This window comes from Macaca fascicularis, chromosome 1 (genome assembly GCF_037993035.2).
Source record: "Macaca fascicularis isolate 582-1 chromosome 1, T2T-MFA8v1.1".
NCBI classification, from domain to species: domain Eukaryota; kingdom Metazoa; phylum Chordata; class Mammalia; order Primates; family Cercopithecidae; genus Macaca; species Macaca fascicularis.
Genome location: NC_088375.1, coordinates 34,132,749 through 34,151,875, shown reverse-complemented (window position 1 = coordinate 34,151,875; position 19,127 = coordinate 34,132,749). Strand labels below are relative to the sequence as shown.

General features: G+C 39.6%; 1 protein-coding gene across 2 annotated transcripts in view; it reads right to left on the bottom strand.

The window, feature by feature from the left end:
- PAPPA2 (pappalysin 2) overlaps positions 1 to 19,127 on the bottom strand; it is a 303,262-nt gene that overhangs the window by 245,736 nt on the left and 38,399 nt on the right. The window contains exon 2 of one of the 2 annotated variants that reach the window (XM_005540072.5): positions 17,607 to 18,678. In XM_005540072.5, coding sequence (XP_005540129.3) covers positions 17,607 to 18,678 — 1,072 coding nt within the window. Of the gene's footprint in view, positions 1 to 10,434; positions 10,652 to 17,606; positions 18,679 to 19,127 lie in introns of those variants that run through there. The other variant, XM_074020862.1, reaches the window with a different exon arrangement.

The window sequence follows — 19,127 nt, the reverse complement described above, 5'->3', positions numbered from 1 at the left end:
TCTCTTGATTCCTCTTCTTTAAAATTGTCCTGGAATACAATTATTTTAACCTTTCTAGAAAAGGACATTAAGGACATAAAGTGGCCTTTTTCTTGCACTTAGGAGTAGAACCAAAACTGATTCTTTAAGATGATACTGGATTTTTGCATAAAGATATTGTTCAGAGCATTGTTCATTACACTACATAGCTTCCTCTATATGTAGTCCCCAGGAGAAATTTCTGTCCAGTATGATTACCTATGGCAGTTGTTCTCTTGAGAAGCTGTTTGTTTTCATCTTGTAAATAGAATAAACAATGTAACTTACCTACTTCCTTGTTTGTATTGATTCTGGGAAGCTCAGAACTAAAATGGTGGCCTCTCTCTAGCACTCTAACTCTAATGCACGGGCAATCACTTTGTCATTTTGTATACTGAATTTGCCACTGCCTTAGTCTTTTTTTTTTTTTTTTTTTTTTTTTTGAGGCTGGGTCTCACTCTGTCACCCAGGCTGGAGTGCAGAGGTGAAATCTCAGCTCACTGCAACCTCTGCCTCCCAGGTTCAGACGATTCTCGTGCCTCAGCCACCCAAGTAGCTAGGATTACAGGCATGCACCACCACGCCCAGCTAATTTTTAGATTTTTTAGTAGAGACAGGGTTCTACCATATTGGACAGGCTGGTCTCAAACTCCTGGCCTCATGTGATCTGCCCACATTAGCCTCCCAAAATGCTTGGATTAAAGCCATGAGCCACCGCACTTGGCCAGTCTTTTCTTATGTGTCCTCATTTTCCTTTTTAAATTCATATTTCTTATATTAAATTCTTGTATTATATGAACATATAAAATCCAACTTAAGTCCTACCTGCAAAAAGGTATGGCATAACTAGCACCTAAACAGATGAATAGATACTTCTTTCAGAAACCTTTAATTTAGAAATATGTATCAAAATATATAAGAATTTCTCTAGGCATGGAAATAAAATTCAGATGAGTTAATGAATGAATGGATGAATGAATAGGATAAATGAAAGAAAGTAAAACTAAGAAAGGCATTGGAATAAGCCTTAGAAAAAGATTCCTTAGATTTGAGTTTTATTGTAATATTGGCCACAATAAAGTCTTGAAATATTATAAGCCACTCAAATTAATCTCATAAAGATTCTCTAATAGCTCCCCCAGAATGCTACAGATAGGAGCGGTTACTACTGCATAGGATATCTTCATTACATATCCTTATCAAAACTACCTGTGGCAGACTAGGCTACTAATGAAAGAAAAAAATGTGATTTTTATCAATTTGCTGACCAAGGATCAATGATCATGCAGAAAGGTACAGAAATGACAGAATTAGGGATGATGACTTTTTCCATTATATTAAAATCTATGGAAAAGGGCTAGAACAAACTATTGAACAGAATACTTACATATAATTACAAGCATTTAATAAAAGTATTAGGTGCCACATTAAGTTAGTCTGATTAATTGCCATTTTAATATTGGACTGTGAATACCTCATAATGCTACCCTATTTTCACTGTTAATGGTTAGGTTATTAAACAAATGACAGTTATTATCACGGTTATTATCCTAAACCTTCTTATAGATGCCAGATGCCAATTCTCTGTGACATTACGTCCCCGTATAATATACTCTCTCTACTGGTCTCACTACCCATCTTTCAAGAACAACCTGAAATCCCATTCCCTCCCAGATTGAGTCCTTCTAGTCAGAAAGCACTCAATATAGAAATGATTCTTAGAATGATTATTTTGATGATGGTGTGCAGGGTTAATTTGGGGTTAACATGGAGGGAGCCCGGAAGTAGAAAGACAAGTTGGTTAGTTATCATAAAAATTCAGACTTAGAGGGCTAAAGATAAGTAAAGATAGCACTTGGTTTTATTATACTCAATATTGCAATTATATGCATACATGTCTGTCTCTCCCACCTGAACTCTGAGGACAAGAATCATACCCCTAGTGTCTGCTACTGTGTCTAAATCGTAGTAGATATTCAATAAATGTTTATTATAAACTGAATGAGTAAATGAATAAATAAATAGAATGAGATGCAAAAAAAGCCATTGTGACTCTTTTTAAAATTATTTTCTATTGGCTCCTCAGCAAAGCAGAGGAAAGTGAAAACCTATATTAAAAAGAGAACAGGGCCATTTTACTATCTTAATCATCACCACTCTTCCCCAGACCTTGGATGTGCTCCAGGTTGTTGATGTTCCTCATAAAACCTGCTGCCCAGAACTGTGCAGATTCCAGACAAAATCTGACCAGGACTGTGTCTAAGGGGAGCATCTCCTTCAGCAATCTGTACTCTTTCTCCTTTTTAACAGAGCCCAAGATTGTTGGATATTTTTAACGGCCACATCACACTTTGACCTCACATGACGCTTACAGCCACCCAACACCCATGATTATTTTCCTATTTAATGCTGCAAACATAGGTCTCCACCAGCTTGGTTTACACATTTTTTATATCCTAAACTCTAATTTCATTCCTATAAACCCTACCCCCCAACACACACACACACAACTTTGAAGCATTAATTCAGCAGGCAATTCTGAGTACCTACTGGTACTGAGCACAACTAGGAGACATAGGCATTCCTAGAAATGGCTATGGAATAGGAGACATAGCCATTCCTGAAGAATACATCTGCCTGAAAACAGAGTACAGTAGAGAGGACGTGCTCATTGTACTCAGCTTTATGTTTTCACACTCAAATAGGAAAAAGGCCTCTGAGGGGAGATAGGGCACAGATTCCCTATGGGGCAGGATGATTCATGTCTCATGCTTTCTGCCTCATGATGAATCCTTATTACTATATAAGGTATGATCCTGCCCTTGTAAAATTCCATACTGAGATAAATACCTTTTTCACATCTCCTCTTCAATTACCTTAACGTCTTCTTGAGAATATCCATCATCTCATCAAATCCACCACTGAATCCAATGCAGTGTCTCACCAAACACTTTCACTTATGAAGTATCTTTAAGTCACAAGGCACTTTCAACAAGCATTATCTCATGTGAATTTCACAATATCCCTCTGAGGTAGACAGGGCAGTTAGCCACTTCTTTACACATCCTCCACAGATCCCACTCTACCACAGATGGCCCTCTGTAGCCCAAGTCTTGGAAGCTTCACAGCTCATTGAGAATGGCCTAATGAGCTCTATGTCTCCTGTCTTCTCCAACCACTCTCTGCCTAGCTCATTCAGTTCAGGCACGCTAGCTCCTTCCTGTTCCCTCTGCCTAGAATAAGTCTAGATTCCATGTGGCTCACTACCTTGCTTCCTTCAGATATATGCTCAAATATAATCTTTTCAGTAAGATTTTCTACAGATACACTTTACCCTGCTTCCACGGCAAGTACTCTCTGTTTCCATTATTTCTGCTGAATTTCTTTCTCTAGCACTTACCACTGTCTGGCCTATGATGTACACACTTGTTTATTCATTGCCGTTCTTACAGTTCATAGATTGTAAGCTCCGTAAGAGAAGAAAAATTTATTTTCATTACAGTATACCACACTGCACTACAAAACCTAAAACAGTGTCTGGCCTAGAACAGGTACTCAGTGAACATTTGTTGAATATGAATGAATGAATATGAATAAGCAAATAATTAAATTATGTGACTACACTGGAGCAAAAACTATAATCTAATTCTTCTTGTTTCTAGTTTCCTAGTTCTTTTCACAGTGCAAAAATAATTTTTCTAACCATTTCCGACCTGCTACCCTTTTCTATCTAGATTACTATAGGAACTTACTAACACATCTTCCTGCCTCTAGGCTCGCTGGTCCGTAACACTGATTCTGGATACCGCCTCCAGATTAGTTTTCTGAATAATTAGTCAAATATTCAATATTCAATGGCTTAAGACTTCTGTTTCTAGTATAAAGGGTTTAGAATTCCTGATCATCCCTCCACTGAAAACAACTAAAACCAGTGAATATACAAAAATAAATTTTAAATGCATTGTAAAGTTGGAAAGAAATTAAAGGATATCTTCAGACTCCACATACAAAGTAAAAACAGGAATCTAGAAAATAAATATTTTCTGAAGCCACTAACTTGTATGAGGGCTCTCCCTATTCCTAATGCCCAAGAACTTCTTTGACAGCCTTTTGAGAATCTTGGATAAAAAAGGGCTTATCAAGATAGGGTGTTCGATAAGACAGCCTCACATAAAGCCAGAATTCCTGAGGACTGCACTGTCAATAAAACAGAGTACCAAAAATATTAAAAATTAAAAAGCCCGCTTTATCAAGAGGTACAGCAAGAAAACCTGTATTCCTTGGCCTTGACTCAAAATATAGGGGGAAAATCTTCCCTGACAATTACAGCTATGAGCCAAATATCACAGATTTGCACCTCAAATTCATAAGATGGTATGGTCTAAGAAATTATGCCGATAATATATTTTAAAGTGGTTTTATGCAGGTAGTGCCCTAGGCAATTGCCAGAAGTAATACAGCATATATTTAACTCAGGTTGGAAAGAAATTGAACAGATAAAGTTTTAAGGAACATGGACTTACAATCAAAAATCACATATGAAGAAACAAAACACTGTGAGGAAGAGCAAGCAGTAATAACAAATAACAGAATCAGACTAGCTGATGTAAAATATTTTTAAATGCTTAATGTTTTCAATTAAATTTTTTCTTTTGAAATAAACTGTAGATTCGCATTGTAACAAATATTACAGAGTAGCCTTGTATACATTTTACCTGGTTTCCTTCAATGATGATATATTGAAAAACTATAATACAATACCACAACCAGGATACTGACATTGATCCAATCCATCAATCTTGTTCAGATATCTCCAGTGTCACTCATACTTGTTTGTGGGTGTTTTTATTACTTATGCAAGTTCATGTATGCACCACTTTAACATGCTTTTAAAAATAAAAAAAGCATATCCAAAGGATGAATTAATAACAAAAATAAATAAAAAATGGCTAGGCAGATGCGACAAAGAACTAAATATAACTTATGGAGATTAAAAGTACACTAATAAAAATTAACAGTTTATTGGTGGGTTGTAAAAGCCGGTTAGCCAAACCTAAAGAAAGAGTCGGCTGGGCAAATACAAAAACAGCTATTCAAATGCAGCACAGGACAGCAGAGACATGGAAAAACTGAAGAGATATTAGAGCACACGGAGGACAGAGGGAGAGGTAGTAATATATATTTAATAGAAAGTCCAACCAACTTAAGTGTCCATCAGTGGATGACTGGATAAAGAACATGTATATATACATGATGGAATAATATTCAGCCACAAAAAGGAATGACATCTTCCATTTGCAGCAACATGAATGAAACCGAAGGTCACATATTAAGTGAACTAACTCAGGCACAGAAAGTCAAATGCTGCATGCTCTCACTTATATGTGGGAGCTAAAAAAGTTGACCTCACAAAGGTAGAGGGTAGAATGATAGATGCTAGAGGCTAGGAAGTGTGGGTGGGTGGAAACAGATATGAAGAGAGGTAGGTTAGGTACAAACATACAATTAGATAAAAGCTATAAGTTCCACTGTTCAACAGCAGAGTAGAGTGACTACAGTTAACAGCAATGCATTGTATATTTTAAGGCAACTGGGAGAGAGGAGCTTGAATTGTTCTCAACACATAGAAATGATAAACTCAGAGTGATGATACCTCAAAAACCCTGACTTAATCATTATACATTCTATACATGTAACAAAATATTACATGCACTCAGTCAATACATAAAATGTTACGTATCAATAAAAATAAATATAAAAATAATAAAAAGAAAAAGAAAACACATATATCTGTTAAAACAGACACGTATATATCCATATATCATTCATGGTTCCTAACTGCTTATGGTTCAAATCCCTCAGCCCAAAATCTAGGGACTGTTGTCCAGTATAACTTTTCCAGTTTTCTTCCTCACTTTTCTCTAAGAAATTTTCCTCCTTTCAAGCTGTTCTTTTTAGAGTGGCCTTAACATGTTTGCACATCTGTACTTTGGTTCATGTAATTGACCTTTCTTCTGCTCTCTACTGTACATATTTTAAGAAACTCAGCCAGGCACGGTGGCTCATGCCTGTAATCCCAGCACTTTGGGAGGCTAACGTGGGCAGATCACAAAGTCAGAAGTTCAAGACAAGCCTGGCCAATATGGTGAGACCACATCTCTACTAAGAATACAAAAATTAGCCAGGCGTGGTGCCACACACCTGTAGTCCCAGCTACTCGGGAGGCTGAGGCAGAAGAACCACTTGAACCTGGTAGGCGGAGGTTGCAGTGAGCTGATACCACACCACTGCACTCCAGCCTGGGTGACAGAGCAAGACTCCATCAGGAAGGAAGGAAGGAAGGAAGGAAAGAAGGAAGGAAGGAAGGAAGGAAGGAAGGAAGGAAGGAAGGAAGGAAGGAAGGAAGGAAGGGAGGGAGGGAGGGAGGGAGGGAGGGAGGGAGGGAGGGAGGGAGGGAGGGAGGGAGGGACTTCTATAAAGTATTTCATAACCCCTAAGCCCATAGTAGTTATCCTTTCCTTCCCCTCATTCTCCAAGAATGCATTCTCTGAAATAATCATTACATAGTTAAAATCAACAAATATTTAGTTTTTAATCCACTATAGGCTAAACATTTTGCTGGTGTGTAAGACCTATACTTAACAAACAATATAGAATGGCAGTTGGAAAAATAAGCTCTGAAGTTGGAGTTTAACTTCTGTCTGCTACTGCATAATAGTTATTTGACTATCTAAATCTAAGCATAAAATACATATAATCAAAATATTTACTTTTTGGAGCTATGGTGAGCATTAAATAAAATAATCCATGCAAAATGCTTTGTTTCATTGGTATTTTATATACATATATATGTGTGTGTGTATATATATATTTATATATATATATAATATTATATATAATTTTACTATGAACCAGGTACTTTACTTGGATATCCTAGCATATTTGGGTTTGAAATCTAAACCATGCAATTCCAAGACTAAAATTAGCATTAAAATTCAGTAGGAGTTATATCACCAAGAATACCAGGGTCTAAGGTCTAAAGAAAAGCACATTACCAGAAATTAAACATGCCAGAAGTTTCATCCTTAAGAAGTAAAGATGAAAAACCAGCTCATTCGGCCGGGTGCAGTGGCTCACGCCTGTAATCCCAGGACTTTGGGAGGCCGAGGTGGGCGGATCATGAGATCAGGAGATCGAGACCATCCTGGCTAACATGGTGAAATCCCGTCTCTACTAAAAATACAAAAAATTAGCCGGGCATGGTGGTGGACGCCTGTAGTCCCAGCTACTCGGGAGGCTGAGGCAGGAGAATGGCGTGAACCCAGGAGGCGGAGCTTGCAGTGAGCCGAGATTGTGACACTGCACTCCAGCCTGGGCGACTGAGCCAGACCCCATCTCAAAAAAAAAAAAAAGAGAGCTCATTCTACTCCGAGCAGAGTCGACATCAGCTGAGAGAGGGTTGCGGACCTGTAGCCCTGAGGAGCCCTCCAGCTATCCTGCTCTTTTGGCCACAGTTTCTTAAACCCAAGGCTGGCCAGAAACCTATGACTTCTGAACTAACATGTAAAGATGAGTTAGGCCAGTTGACATTGACTATCTTTAGAATTTGAACCAAGGTACTGTGAGAAACTGTGGCAACTAGCAATAGGATAAAAATCTGAAGGGAAAAATTCTATGAGATAAATTACGAGCCAGAGCAAGCTGAAGCAACGGTTTAAACTAAAGCTATAAGGAAGCAAAAACTATGAGTAATCTAGCAGATTGCTAATGAGACATGAATGGTGCAAATTAACTAAGACGTAGCGAAATATGTAGGCTTTGAGAGAGATGGAGCTCCTGACTGCCACAGTCTCTGCAACTCTCTAGCTCCACTTCCAGCCCATATGTAATTTTACAATAAATCCATTTTCTGCAGTGAACATGAGTAGGTCTGTTCCTTACAATTGCAAAATCCTAACTAAAATGCTTGACAAGGATCTTGCCTAATCTGTAACATCATGCCCAAGAGATCTTGTATTCCTTTTTTGGAATCTGGTCTTTCTCTCATTCACTGACTCCCTAGGTAAAGAGGATTCATGTTATAAATACTTTCTGGCTATTGTAGCTGTGTTTATGCTCATCAAAATTTACTCCATGTTTCAGATTTTTGGAGCCTCCTGGGGGCCCAGTTACTCAAATAACAAGTTAATGAAGAAAATGGCTTAAAGCCATTCCCTCCTTAGCTAACATGTTCACACTTCCATAAGTATTGTCAGTTATTTTACTTACTAGATCTAAATGGGGCAGTGCTACCACAGTGATGAGACCAGTAGAGAAGTTGACTAGAGTGTAGTTTCTGAATACCCTTCTTTTCCCATACATAGTATTATACTCTGCCTACAAATTTTTACCCTCCTAAAACCCTTGAGCTACATTGTCATTTCCCCATGTCATTGGTTTTCCATCTACATATAGATATATATTTATATATGTACACTAATTCATTTTAAAAATATCAAATGTGTTCCAAGAACTATGAACAAAGAAACTAAAGTCTTGTGCAAGAGATAGACAGGAGTGGGAAGTTACAGTATGGTATAATAAATATGTATTTAAGGAAGGGTTGGCCATTTTTTTCATAAAGGGCCAGATAGTAAATATTTTAGGCTTTGTGGGCCACGTGGTCTTTCTTTTAACTGCACAACTCTGCCACATGAAAGCAGCCATAGACAATATGTAAACAAGTGAGTGTAACTGTATTCCAAAATAATTTTTTTTACAAAAACACATGATAGGCCAGATTTGTTCCATGGTCCATAGTTTGCCAACCACTGTACTAGAGTAAGAACATTCCTTTCTTTAACAATTATTTATTGAATACTTAGTTCCTTTTGCTGTTGTAGGTGTTAGAGTATAATAGTCAGCCAAACGTATAAAAACCCCTTCCCTGGTAGAATTTACATTCTAGTGGAGAAAATGAATATTAAGCAAAATAAACAAAATAGCATGTTTGTGATAAATTCTAAAAAGAAAAATAAAGCAGGGGAAGAATTCATAAAGAGCCAAGACAGTGTGTACAATTTTACGTGAGGTCTCCAGGGAAGGCCTCACCTAGAAAGCAACTTTGAAAAAAGACCAGAAGAAAGTGGGAAAGTTAGCCATGTAGAAATCTGGAGGAAGAATATTCCAGAAAAGTGAAAAGCCACTGAAAAGGTCACATAGTAGGAGTATGTCTGGCAAGTCAGAAGGCCAGTGTGGTTGGAGTGCAATAAGGAGCATGGTAAGAGGTGAAGCCACAGAAATGACTGATGCTATATGACCGTATAGATCAGTCATGCTGTTAGCTTTGACTCTGAATAAGCTGGTAAACTGCTGGAGAATTAGGGGGAGAGGAATGACTTGATCTGAGTTATACCGTGATAGGATTACTCTGACTGTTGTGCTAAAAATAGACTCAAGGCAATAGTGCAAGGGCAATAGTGGGATACCAGTTAAAAGACTATTGCAATAATCCAGGTGAGTGAAGATGGGGACCTGGATTACGGTGGTGGCTACAGGGGGATGAGAAGTGATTCAAATGAGGTAGCTAATTTGTATTTGAGGACAACAGAATGCTCCAAGAATTAGGAAGGGACATCCTAGTTGAGACTTGAAGGATAAGTAGTAGTTGTTTAAGTGTTTGGCTCTGGAAATCAGATCCACAACCATTGGACAGCGTTCTGGGTAGGCAGTGAGAGAAACCTTGGAGTTGAAATTAATAATAGATCAGGAGCTTCCTCCAGAGGCTGGTGCTCTGATGGAACCTCAGAAAAACCCCTGACGGCCACGCTAACTACATGTGCCACCCGCTACCCACTCGACAACTCTGACATCAAGGGAATGAGGGCCTGGTTAGGGGAAGACCGACCAACAAGATTTCATTTATAACCAGTCACTGAAGTCATTACAAACAAGAGTCCAAGAAAAGGAAAAAAGAAAGAAAATGTGTAAGTGTGCAGCTGTCTTTCAAACTCTTAGGCTTAAATCCTAGGAAGGAACCTCTAAGTGAAATCATCTGAGACAGACTGGCATCTGGCCAAGGCACCAGGGCTAGCACCCCAACTCCTAGGAAAAAGCCGAAGTATTTTGAACAACTGAGTATAGTTGGAGACTGGGGTCTCTCCTGAAAAATTTCTAAGAGGAAATATTTTTAACCCAGACAGACTACACGGCTCACTCACCAGTCTGTCTATTTGGGTAGGAAATAAACTATGAAAAGGAGAAAAACATCCACCCTGCCCCACCCCCCACTAACCTGAGAAGGAAAGTCCACTAAGTCAGGTGAACAGAAAAACTTTGGATTTCATTTGCTCCATAATACAGTGCCTATTGGAACTGTGGAGAAACTGGCTTGTAGGAAAATAAATAAGAGACATTTCTGTTTGTAGGTAAACTTACTGTGCTTATCTATGGAACCTCCTCTTATTTCTTTCCTTCTATTCCCGTTGCCAGTTGACGTGACCATGAGAAGGTGACACTCGCTCTAGAGTTCACACTGCCTGTGAATTTTGAAGTGAGGGAACTGACAGTTTTTTGCTGTTTAGTTTTAAAATTTCTCCTCCATTTCTTTTCTTCCTGCCCTCTTCTACCCCTTATGCTTATTTTCCCTGCGTGTGTTTTTTTTGGCTTCAGGGACCTTTGAATCTCAACTTCAAAAGAAACCTATAATGAAGCCTGGCTGATGTTTAACAGACCAGCCACTGCAAGAGCCCAGCCTGACCATGCCTTTGGCTCAACAGCCTACGAGTGTGAGCACAGCTAATCCAAGGCATCCAGGTCTGTGCAGCACCAACTTCTCCACCTGTTCCCTTTGATGCCATGTGCCTCTGCCTTCCTGTCCCAAGAAACACCCTTTCTAGTGTATACCTGCAGACACCACTCTCTGCCATATCCCCCAGAACAATTCCCAGCCACCCTCTTGAGGACCTCTATAGAGGGAAGTATGCCATGGGCAAGTATTGCTATGTATAAGAGTCCTCTGCCCTTGAACTCCCCAGTGAAACCTCAGGAAATGAGGCAAAGAAGAGACAATGAGTTGCCAACATATAGAGATGTTAGCCCATCACAGGCTTCAGAAACAAATATACAGAAAACAAATATACAGTATCCCCATTGTCTGCTTCAGAGCATGGTCAGACACTAAATGATTGATCCTTGTTCAACTATTTGTTTTTATTTGGAGACTTTTCTTCACATTATAGCAATATTATGAGATCTGAGATATAGAAACCAAAAAAGAGAGACAAGCAGAGTTCCAGACTTAGTGAAATACTTGCTCAACTCTATTGTGAAAAGGAGAGAAAGCATGGGATGGAAAGTAGGTGCAGCAGCAAAGAACTGTAACTCTGAGACATAATTTTAGGGAGAAATGTGACAGAAACAATTAATAACCAAAAAAAAGTTGAAGCCTGCAAAGGTCAGGGAAGACAGGTTCCCCTGAGGGTACAGAAATTCCTTTGGGCTCGGCTCCCTAGTATGCACCACAGGGAACAGTCAATGACATTTGTGATTTTACTGAAGTGGACACTCAACACCCTTCCTTCCCTTAATTCTTGCAGATCATCTCTCAGGGAAGCTACTATGTAGAAACAGACATCTGGCTTATGTAGCCCTGCTTAGTTCCAAGTTCCTTTATCTTGGTAGGTCTGTTCAACTGGCTGGGTAATGTATCTATAATTCATATCTCCTCCTGACCAGTCCAGAGCCTGATAAGTACTCTCCCTTTGATAGGCTCATCTGGGTTACAGATGTTTGATGCTGAATTCTTCAGGCTTTCTCTCCTCTCAGAGCATTTGGGAGAGGAACTACTTTGGGCTAGATTTGTGGTTTCTTGCTGGGGGTGGTGGGAATGCATCTTGGTTTGTTTTGTGATGCCAGAGCAGAATACATGAGAATGGGTAATTTATGAAAAAGAGAGATTAATTTCCTACAGTTCTGGAGGCTGTAAAGTCCAAGGTTGAGGGGCCTGCATCTAGTGAAGGTCCTTTTGCTTCATCATCCCATGGCAGAAGACAGAAGTGCAAGAAAGCAGGCACGAGAGAGGGGTAGCAAACTCATCCTTTTATCAGAAACTCACTCCTGTGATAACAGCATGAATCCATTAATGAGGGCAGAGCTCTCATGACATAACCATCTCTTAACATTTTCACCTCTCAACACTGTTGCTTTAGGGATTAAATTTCTTTTTTTTAAATTTATTATACTTTAAGTTCCAGGGTACATGTGCACAACGTGCAGATTTGTTACATATGTATACATGTGCCATGTTGGTGTGCTGCACCCATTAACTGGTCATTTACATTAGGTATATCTCCTAATACTATCCCACCCCCCTCCCACCCCATGACAGGCCCCGGTGTGTGATGTTCCCCACCCTGCGTCCAAATGTTCTCATTGTTCAATTCCCACCTATGAATGAGAACATGCGGTGTTTGGTTTTCTGTCCTTGGGACAGTTTGCTCAGAATGATGGTTTCCAGCTTCATCTGTGTCCCTACAAAGGACAAGAACTCATCTTTTTTATGGCTGCATAGTATTCCATGGTATATATGTGCCACATTTTCTTAACTTTGGGAGACACATTGGAACCACAGCAGGAAGACTGAACAGGATTTGGGAAGTAAGGAGAGTTGTTCATACATCAATCCTTGCACTCAAATGTTAGTGATCTATTTGTAGGTCTGTCCCCCACTTTCTACTACTCTCCCCCAACCCTAAACTGTGAGCTTCTGGTGCTTCCACTGTGAGTGGAAAGACTCTGTGCCTGGAGCACTCCGCTCAATAGATGCCTGGCAAAGCATTTGTCAAAGTTGAGTCCCTTCAGAGTAACAGTATAATGGAATTGTGAGCTTGAGCTCTGTGATTTAACTGTAATAATAGGCAGGCTCTACAAAGGCAATCTAGTTCAGAGACTAACTCCACCAAGTCACAGGACCTTATGGAAACCCAAAGATCTATATCTCTATGAATCAAAAGTCCTTTCAAACAATCTAAGCCATGGCAAAGAAAAGCCATTCCTCATGTTCTGCTCTTAATGCCTCAGCCTGGATTTAAACCCAGAGAATTTAGATAAAATTACTGAACTTCTCTAAATTGTTAGCCCTTTCCATTTCCGTAGTCTTTACATGTGTCCCTCTGCCATGCCTGGCATATCATAGAAGCTTGATAAATAATTACTTTTCAAAATATTGCTCTTGCCAAGAGTCATAAAAAATTAATATTTTTATAATAAAAATTCAGCACAAAAAATAGGATAGGGAAGGCAGAGAAGACCGACACATGAAATAAGTATAAGAGAGCTGAGAAGAAAGCCTCTCTCCTCCACTATGTTTCTGCCTTCAAATTTCTTTTTTCAAAAGAGAAAATTCATAGATAATTATTCTTTCTCAGATAATCATAGGTAGAGATTTAAAAGTGTGGTTTCTACTGTGAATAAGCATTAGACATTTAAGGAAAGTCACCAGCATAAAGGACAGTCATTAATTTAAAATACAATAAAAAAAGAAAAGTTGACTTCAGAGGTATCAGATATAACACACACAAAAAAATTTCCAAATGAATCACGTTTTTATCTTTGAAAATGTCTGTCTTAAAATTTTTTAAAATTATATTAAAAATAATCAAAGAATAAGAAGGTGTTAAAGGTATGATTGTTAAAATATAAAAGTAAATAAAAGCATTGAAAGACTCAAAGAAATCTCAAAAAAAAAAAAAAAGTAGAACAAACTAACAGAGAACGTAGGAGAGAAAAGAGACAGTGAGTTCAGTAGATTCATCCCCAGGAGTATCAGGGGTAACAAAGAGAATAGAGAAAACTGAATGAAGAAATATCAAAGTAACAATTTAAGAGATTTTTCCAGAGACAAGGGGCATAAGTGTCCAAACTGAACAATGTTCAACAAAAGAACAATAAAAGTCAATCCCTAAAAAATAATCTTACAAATTCCTAGAGTAACAAGGCTAAGATTCTAAAAGAATATATAAATATATATATGTGTGTGTATATATATACTCACACACCTATAAAAGTACACACAATTATCAGAACAGACGCTAGAAGTAATTAATGAACTTCTTCATAAGTTTGAGATAAACTGTTTTTCAATTCAAAATTTTATACCGTCAAACTATCAGTTTTGTATGAAGGTAGAACAAAAACATTCTGAGAAGTGCATTTTCAGAAAAGATTACCTAAAACATCTTTTCTTACAAATTTACTTGAGGATGCTTTCCAGTAAAATAAGGTAGTAAATTAAGAGATATTCATGTAATTCAGGACACAGTGGCTCTATCCCCCAAAAAAACACATTGAAGAGAAGTCCCAGGATGACAACTGTGCAGCAGACCTAAAGATAACTGGCCAAGATTGGAAGAAGAGAATACAATTAACTAGAAGGGAGAGCTCTAGAGGAGTGTAAAAAACATTTTTTGAAGGGTAAAGAAGAAGAGTTTTATTTAGTGTTAGAACACTTCAGAGGAGGGGAACATTTTTATAAATTTATTCTACAAATTAGCCGGTAAAATAAAGCATTTGAAAGCAATCAAGAATATCAAGAAAGAATAAAAGAAGGAAGGAAGGAAGGAAGGAAGGAAGGAAGGAAGGAAATAAATAGAGACTCAAGGGGTTGGGCTGGGAATGGGAAGAAGCTGTGCAAGAAAAGAAATATAATAATAGAATAGTACTTTGTTCTGCAACAAATAACATTTCACAGTCATAATACTATAATACATACAATTGATTCAACAAAAATAGTAAAGTAATTATATGGAAGGATGTAAGGACAAGGAAGGAGATAATGTAAGGGAGTTAGTCCCGTCTCTATCTTAAGAAATCAATGGATAATGTTTAAAATTGATGAACCAAGCAATATAAATACAATATTTGGAGGTGTACAGGAAACTACCAGAAAAAAAAGGTGAAAAAAATAGATATAGTAACCTGTGCAAAGCAAGGACAGAGTGTGGAGAAGGATGGGGAAGAGTTAGGCAGGTGACTGATTTTCTTCCTTCTGTCTTTTGGTATAATTTGATATTTTAAACCATGAGCAATTTTCACTTTGAGTTAGTATTTTTAACTATCAAAAAGTATAAATATTTCCTTTGTATTCCACAAAGCAGGTTTTATATGTGGGGCTAAAAGAGTCACTTATGAATAAAGGTTCAAAACACTACTGGGTCTATAAATAGAAGGAGTGAGTTCCTCTTCTGCAGGCAGTGAGGTAAGTCATAAACACCCAGATAAGGGCAGTGTGATAGGAATTTAGAGAAAGAAAGGGAAATTCTGAGGAGAACAATACCTGGGTACCTTGAAAGACAGCTCTCTCAGACAGGGCAGGAGGTCATTACTATAAACTGGGAGACCAGACTTTCTCATTTCTCCGGGGGATCCTAAGTGTTGCTAACCACTGCTGTTAGTGAGGTTTAGCTTCTGTTTGAGGTTACCAAAATCTAAAAACCAAACCCAAACATAATTTTCTTTTCTTCTTCTTTTTTTAAATTATACTTTAAGTTCTGGGATACACATGCAGAACATGCAGGTTTGTTACATAGGTATACACATGTCATGGTGGTTTGCTGCGCCCATCAACCCGTCATCTACATTAGGTATTTCTCCTAATGCTATCCATCCCCTAGCCCCACCACTCCCTGACAGGCCCCAGTGTGTGATGTTCCCCTCCCTGTGTCCATGTGTTCTCATTGTTCTAAACAGAATTTTATTATACAAATAGTTCTGATAATTTGATTAGTTCTCTTTGCATCACTATGTAAATAAAGACTTCCTATCTGTCAGCCTTAATAATAAGAACTAATGTTATTTTAGAACTATTTGTGTACATTGAAAACTTTAGAGCTACTTTCCTATACTTTCATTTGATTTACAAAATAACCTGAAAATACTGATAATGCAAGGTATTACTGCAATCATCCTTACTTCATAGAGAAGACTTCTGAGTTTCCAAAAGTGACTTGCGTAACTTGTAAACCTAGTTAAGTAGTGAGGACTCCAAAATTTAATCGTGTCCCTTGATTCCAAATCGTATACTCAGTCTTTTACACCACATGCTTAAAGTACAGGCCACTCTATTAGTGGTAACTCATACCAAGAGGACTTCCCACACACAGGGGTACCAGGAACTACTTGTACAAATGGTGTCCAACACAAAAGCAGCCATCAAGACATTGGGTGGGAGCTGAGATCCTGTTCCCCCAACTCCCACCAGCCCTGTACCCTAGGTCAGGTAAGCCTTTTCATAATTTGAACAAAGGCACCAGTTGTGTACTGGGGATACCTTGTCCACAAACACATATTAACAAGTTCACTAGTTACCTACCTACTTTCTTACCCTCCTCTATTATGTCCAACCCCTGCATCAGCCATCAAATGAGAATCTTCTTATGGCTTCTGTCTCAGAACAAGAGACACATCAGATCCATTTATTCATCAACTTAAACAACTAAATGTCAGCTGCTATTCTAGGCCTTGGGAATATAGTAGTTAACAGAATAGATAAGAGCCCTGATCTCATGGAGCTGATATTCCAAATAGGGGAAAAACAGACAAATACATGAATGTGAAAGAAAAAATATCAGAAGTACTAAGTGTTAAACAGGAAATTTAAATTAGTTGATGTAACAGTAATTGATAGCTGCTTTAATCTGAGGGATTAGGAAAGGCCTCCCAGGTGGTAACATCTAAGTAGGCATTTGAATGACAAGAGAGAGCCCACCAAGGGAATATTAAGGAAAAGAGGATTCCAAGAAGATGGAACAGCAAATGCAAAATCCTGAGGGCAGAAAAAAGCTTGATCTGTTCAATGGAATAGAATCAAGTCAGTGAGGCTGTGCTATGTGGGTGGGGATGGAGAGGCAGACAGGGGGCAGATTGCATTAAGAGCCTGTGTGTCAGGTAGGGGATTCAGATTTTATTCTGAGTGCAGTGGAGGAAAAAATCTTAAGACGAGAAATGACAGTATCCAACTTACCTTTTTCAAAAGATCCTTCTGGATGCTGCACAAAGAATGGAATTTAATGGGGCAACAGTGAAAGATCTCAGTCACCTAAAGGAGACTAGTGGCTAGCTGTCACACGAAACTTTACGAAAGTGTTGAACTGCTTAGACTAAAAAGACCTAAGACCTTTTCACAGATCTGTATTACTTTGCCAAGACCCTAAGACTATAGGAAGTATTGTCACGTGTAATAAGTATTGACTGGTTTCTATGTCTGGATACCTTGTTCATTCTCCACGAAGATTTCCTGGCCTCCTCTGGTAGAGCAAGTTGTTCAGCTTTCCTGTGCCCCAAGTATCTGGTACATATGCCTACACTGTGTACACAGCTTTCTGCACCACAAATAGTGAGTTCTGTGAGGGCTGTCTCTTGTCTCAGTCATCTGTGTTCCTAATTACCTAACAGAACACCTAGCACTTCACAAAAGCTTAATACTGTCTGATGGGGTGGATTAATGTTGTATTCAGGGACTGTGTGAACACATTTGTCTCCAAAACCAAACAGATAAAATGATGTTAGAAATGCACCCTACAAGTAGGACACCCCAAACCCCAGTCCCTTACCTCTTCGGTGAGTCAGGGTCAAAGCAGGTCTTGCGCACATCAGCCACCTGGGGGTCGCAGCAGTCCCCGTCGTCGAAGTCGTTCAGCATGTTGTTACACTCCGCGTGACAGAGCCCATCCCTGCGGTTCCAGGAGTAGCAGCGGCCCTGCAGGCGGCAGTCACCCCCATCATAGCCTGTGAGTGGGTGCTCACACTCGGGGTCGCAATGGTCATTGCCAATCTTGCTGGGCTCACAGTTCACAAGCACAACCCGGTGTCGCAGGGTGGAATTGTGGACCTGGTGGACGCTCAGCTGCCAGCTGATGTTGTAGCGGCTGAAGGCCTCATTCAGTGCCTCGTGCTGCAGACGAATCTGCTCCTCGCTCACAATGGGGTTTAGGCCCTCATCATCACAGATGTTCACTACCTGGTAGCGTATCACCTTCTCTCCCCGAAGGGGCCAGTATCCATTGTACCGGGAGATCAATTCCACGTTGTCACAAACCGTTTGCCCACAGAGTGGGGGCCGCAAAGGCGACAGAATCTCGGGCTCTGGCTCAAAGCCCTGGAGAACCTCAAGTCGTGGGTACTTCTCGTCTCTAAAGGGAACCCATTCTGTGTTCAGAGGCTCAAAGCTCGCTGTCAGGACCAAGTCAGTCGCTTCCTCCTCCCCGCTTGAATGCTGAGAACTGTGTTGAAAATGGTTTTGTGGCAGGGCGGTCGACCAGAAAACCAGTGTGCCCAGGTGTCCACGGAAATAGCGTCCATCCTCAGAGCTGTCTCCCCCCAGGAGCAAAGAGCGGCAAGATGCCATGAAGGGGCTGTTCAGGGGGCCAGACTGATCTAGACTGCTAGCCACCTGAGTGCCATGCACATACAGGGCCATGCGCCGTCCATCGTAAGTGGCTGCCACGTGGGTCCATGTGCCTGGTTGGTAGCGACTGTGGCTAATCAAGATGGTGGCTTTTTTCATGCGGTCGGTGCGGAGGGAGAAGAAGAAGCGAGCATCCCGCTTTCCCTTGTCCTTCCCTGAGCGGATCCCCAGGGCCCAGCCTTTGTCACTGACAGTGTGGGAGCAGTTATCAAACACACCTGGGAAAGAAGGAAGAATCGAGGGAAGAGATACCAGATACAAAGGGGAATGGAGAAAGGGAGAAGAAAGCCCATGTAAATAACAGGAATGCAGGTTTTTAATGGGAAATAAAGTAAGTGACATAGACTTCTCATCTGAGATGCCTGCTCATATCCCTATATCAGGCCGTTCTGGCATATCCTATCCCCAAAAGGAGTGATTTGAGATTCCAGCCAAGTTAACTCATTCTGGTATGTTTACATAACCAAAATGGAAGCTGGAAAGCAGATGTTCAATGCAAATGGCAAGAATTCTCTAGCACTCCATCACAAATGTGCTTCATGCTGACTGGCTTTGAGTCCATGCCTTTCCTCACTGATCCTAGCGCTTTTCCATTTCCTCAGAAGCCCTGAGAGTAGTCATACTTTTTGCAAATGACAGCCATTTCCTACCCTCTGGAAGGTGATTT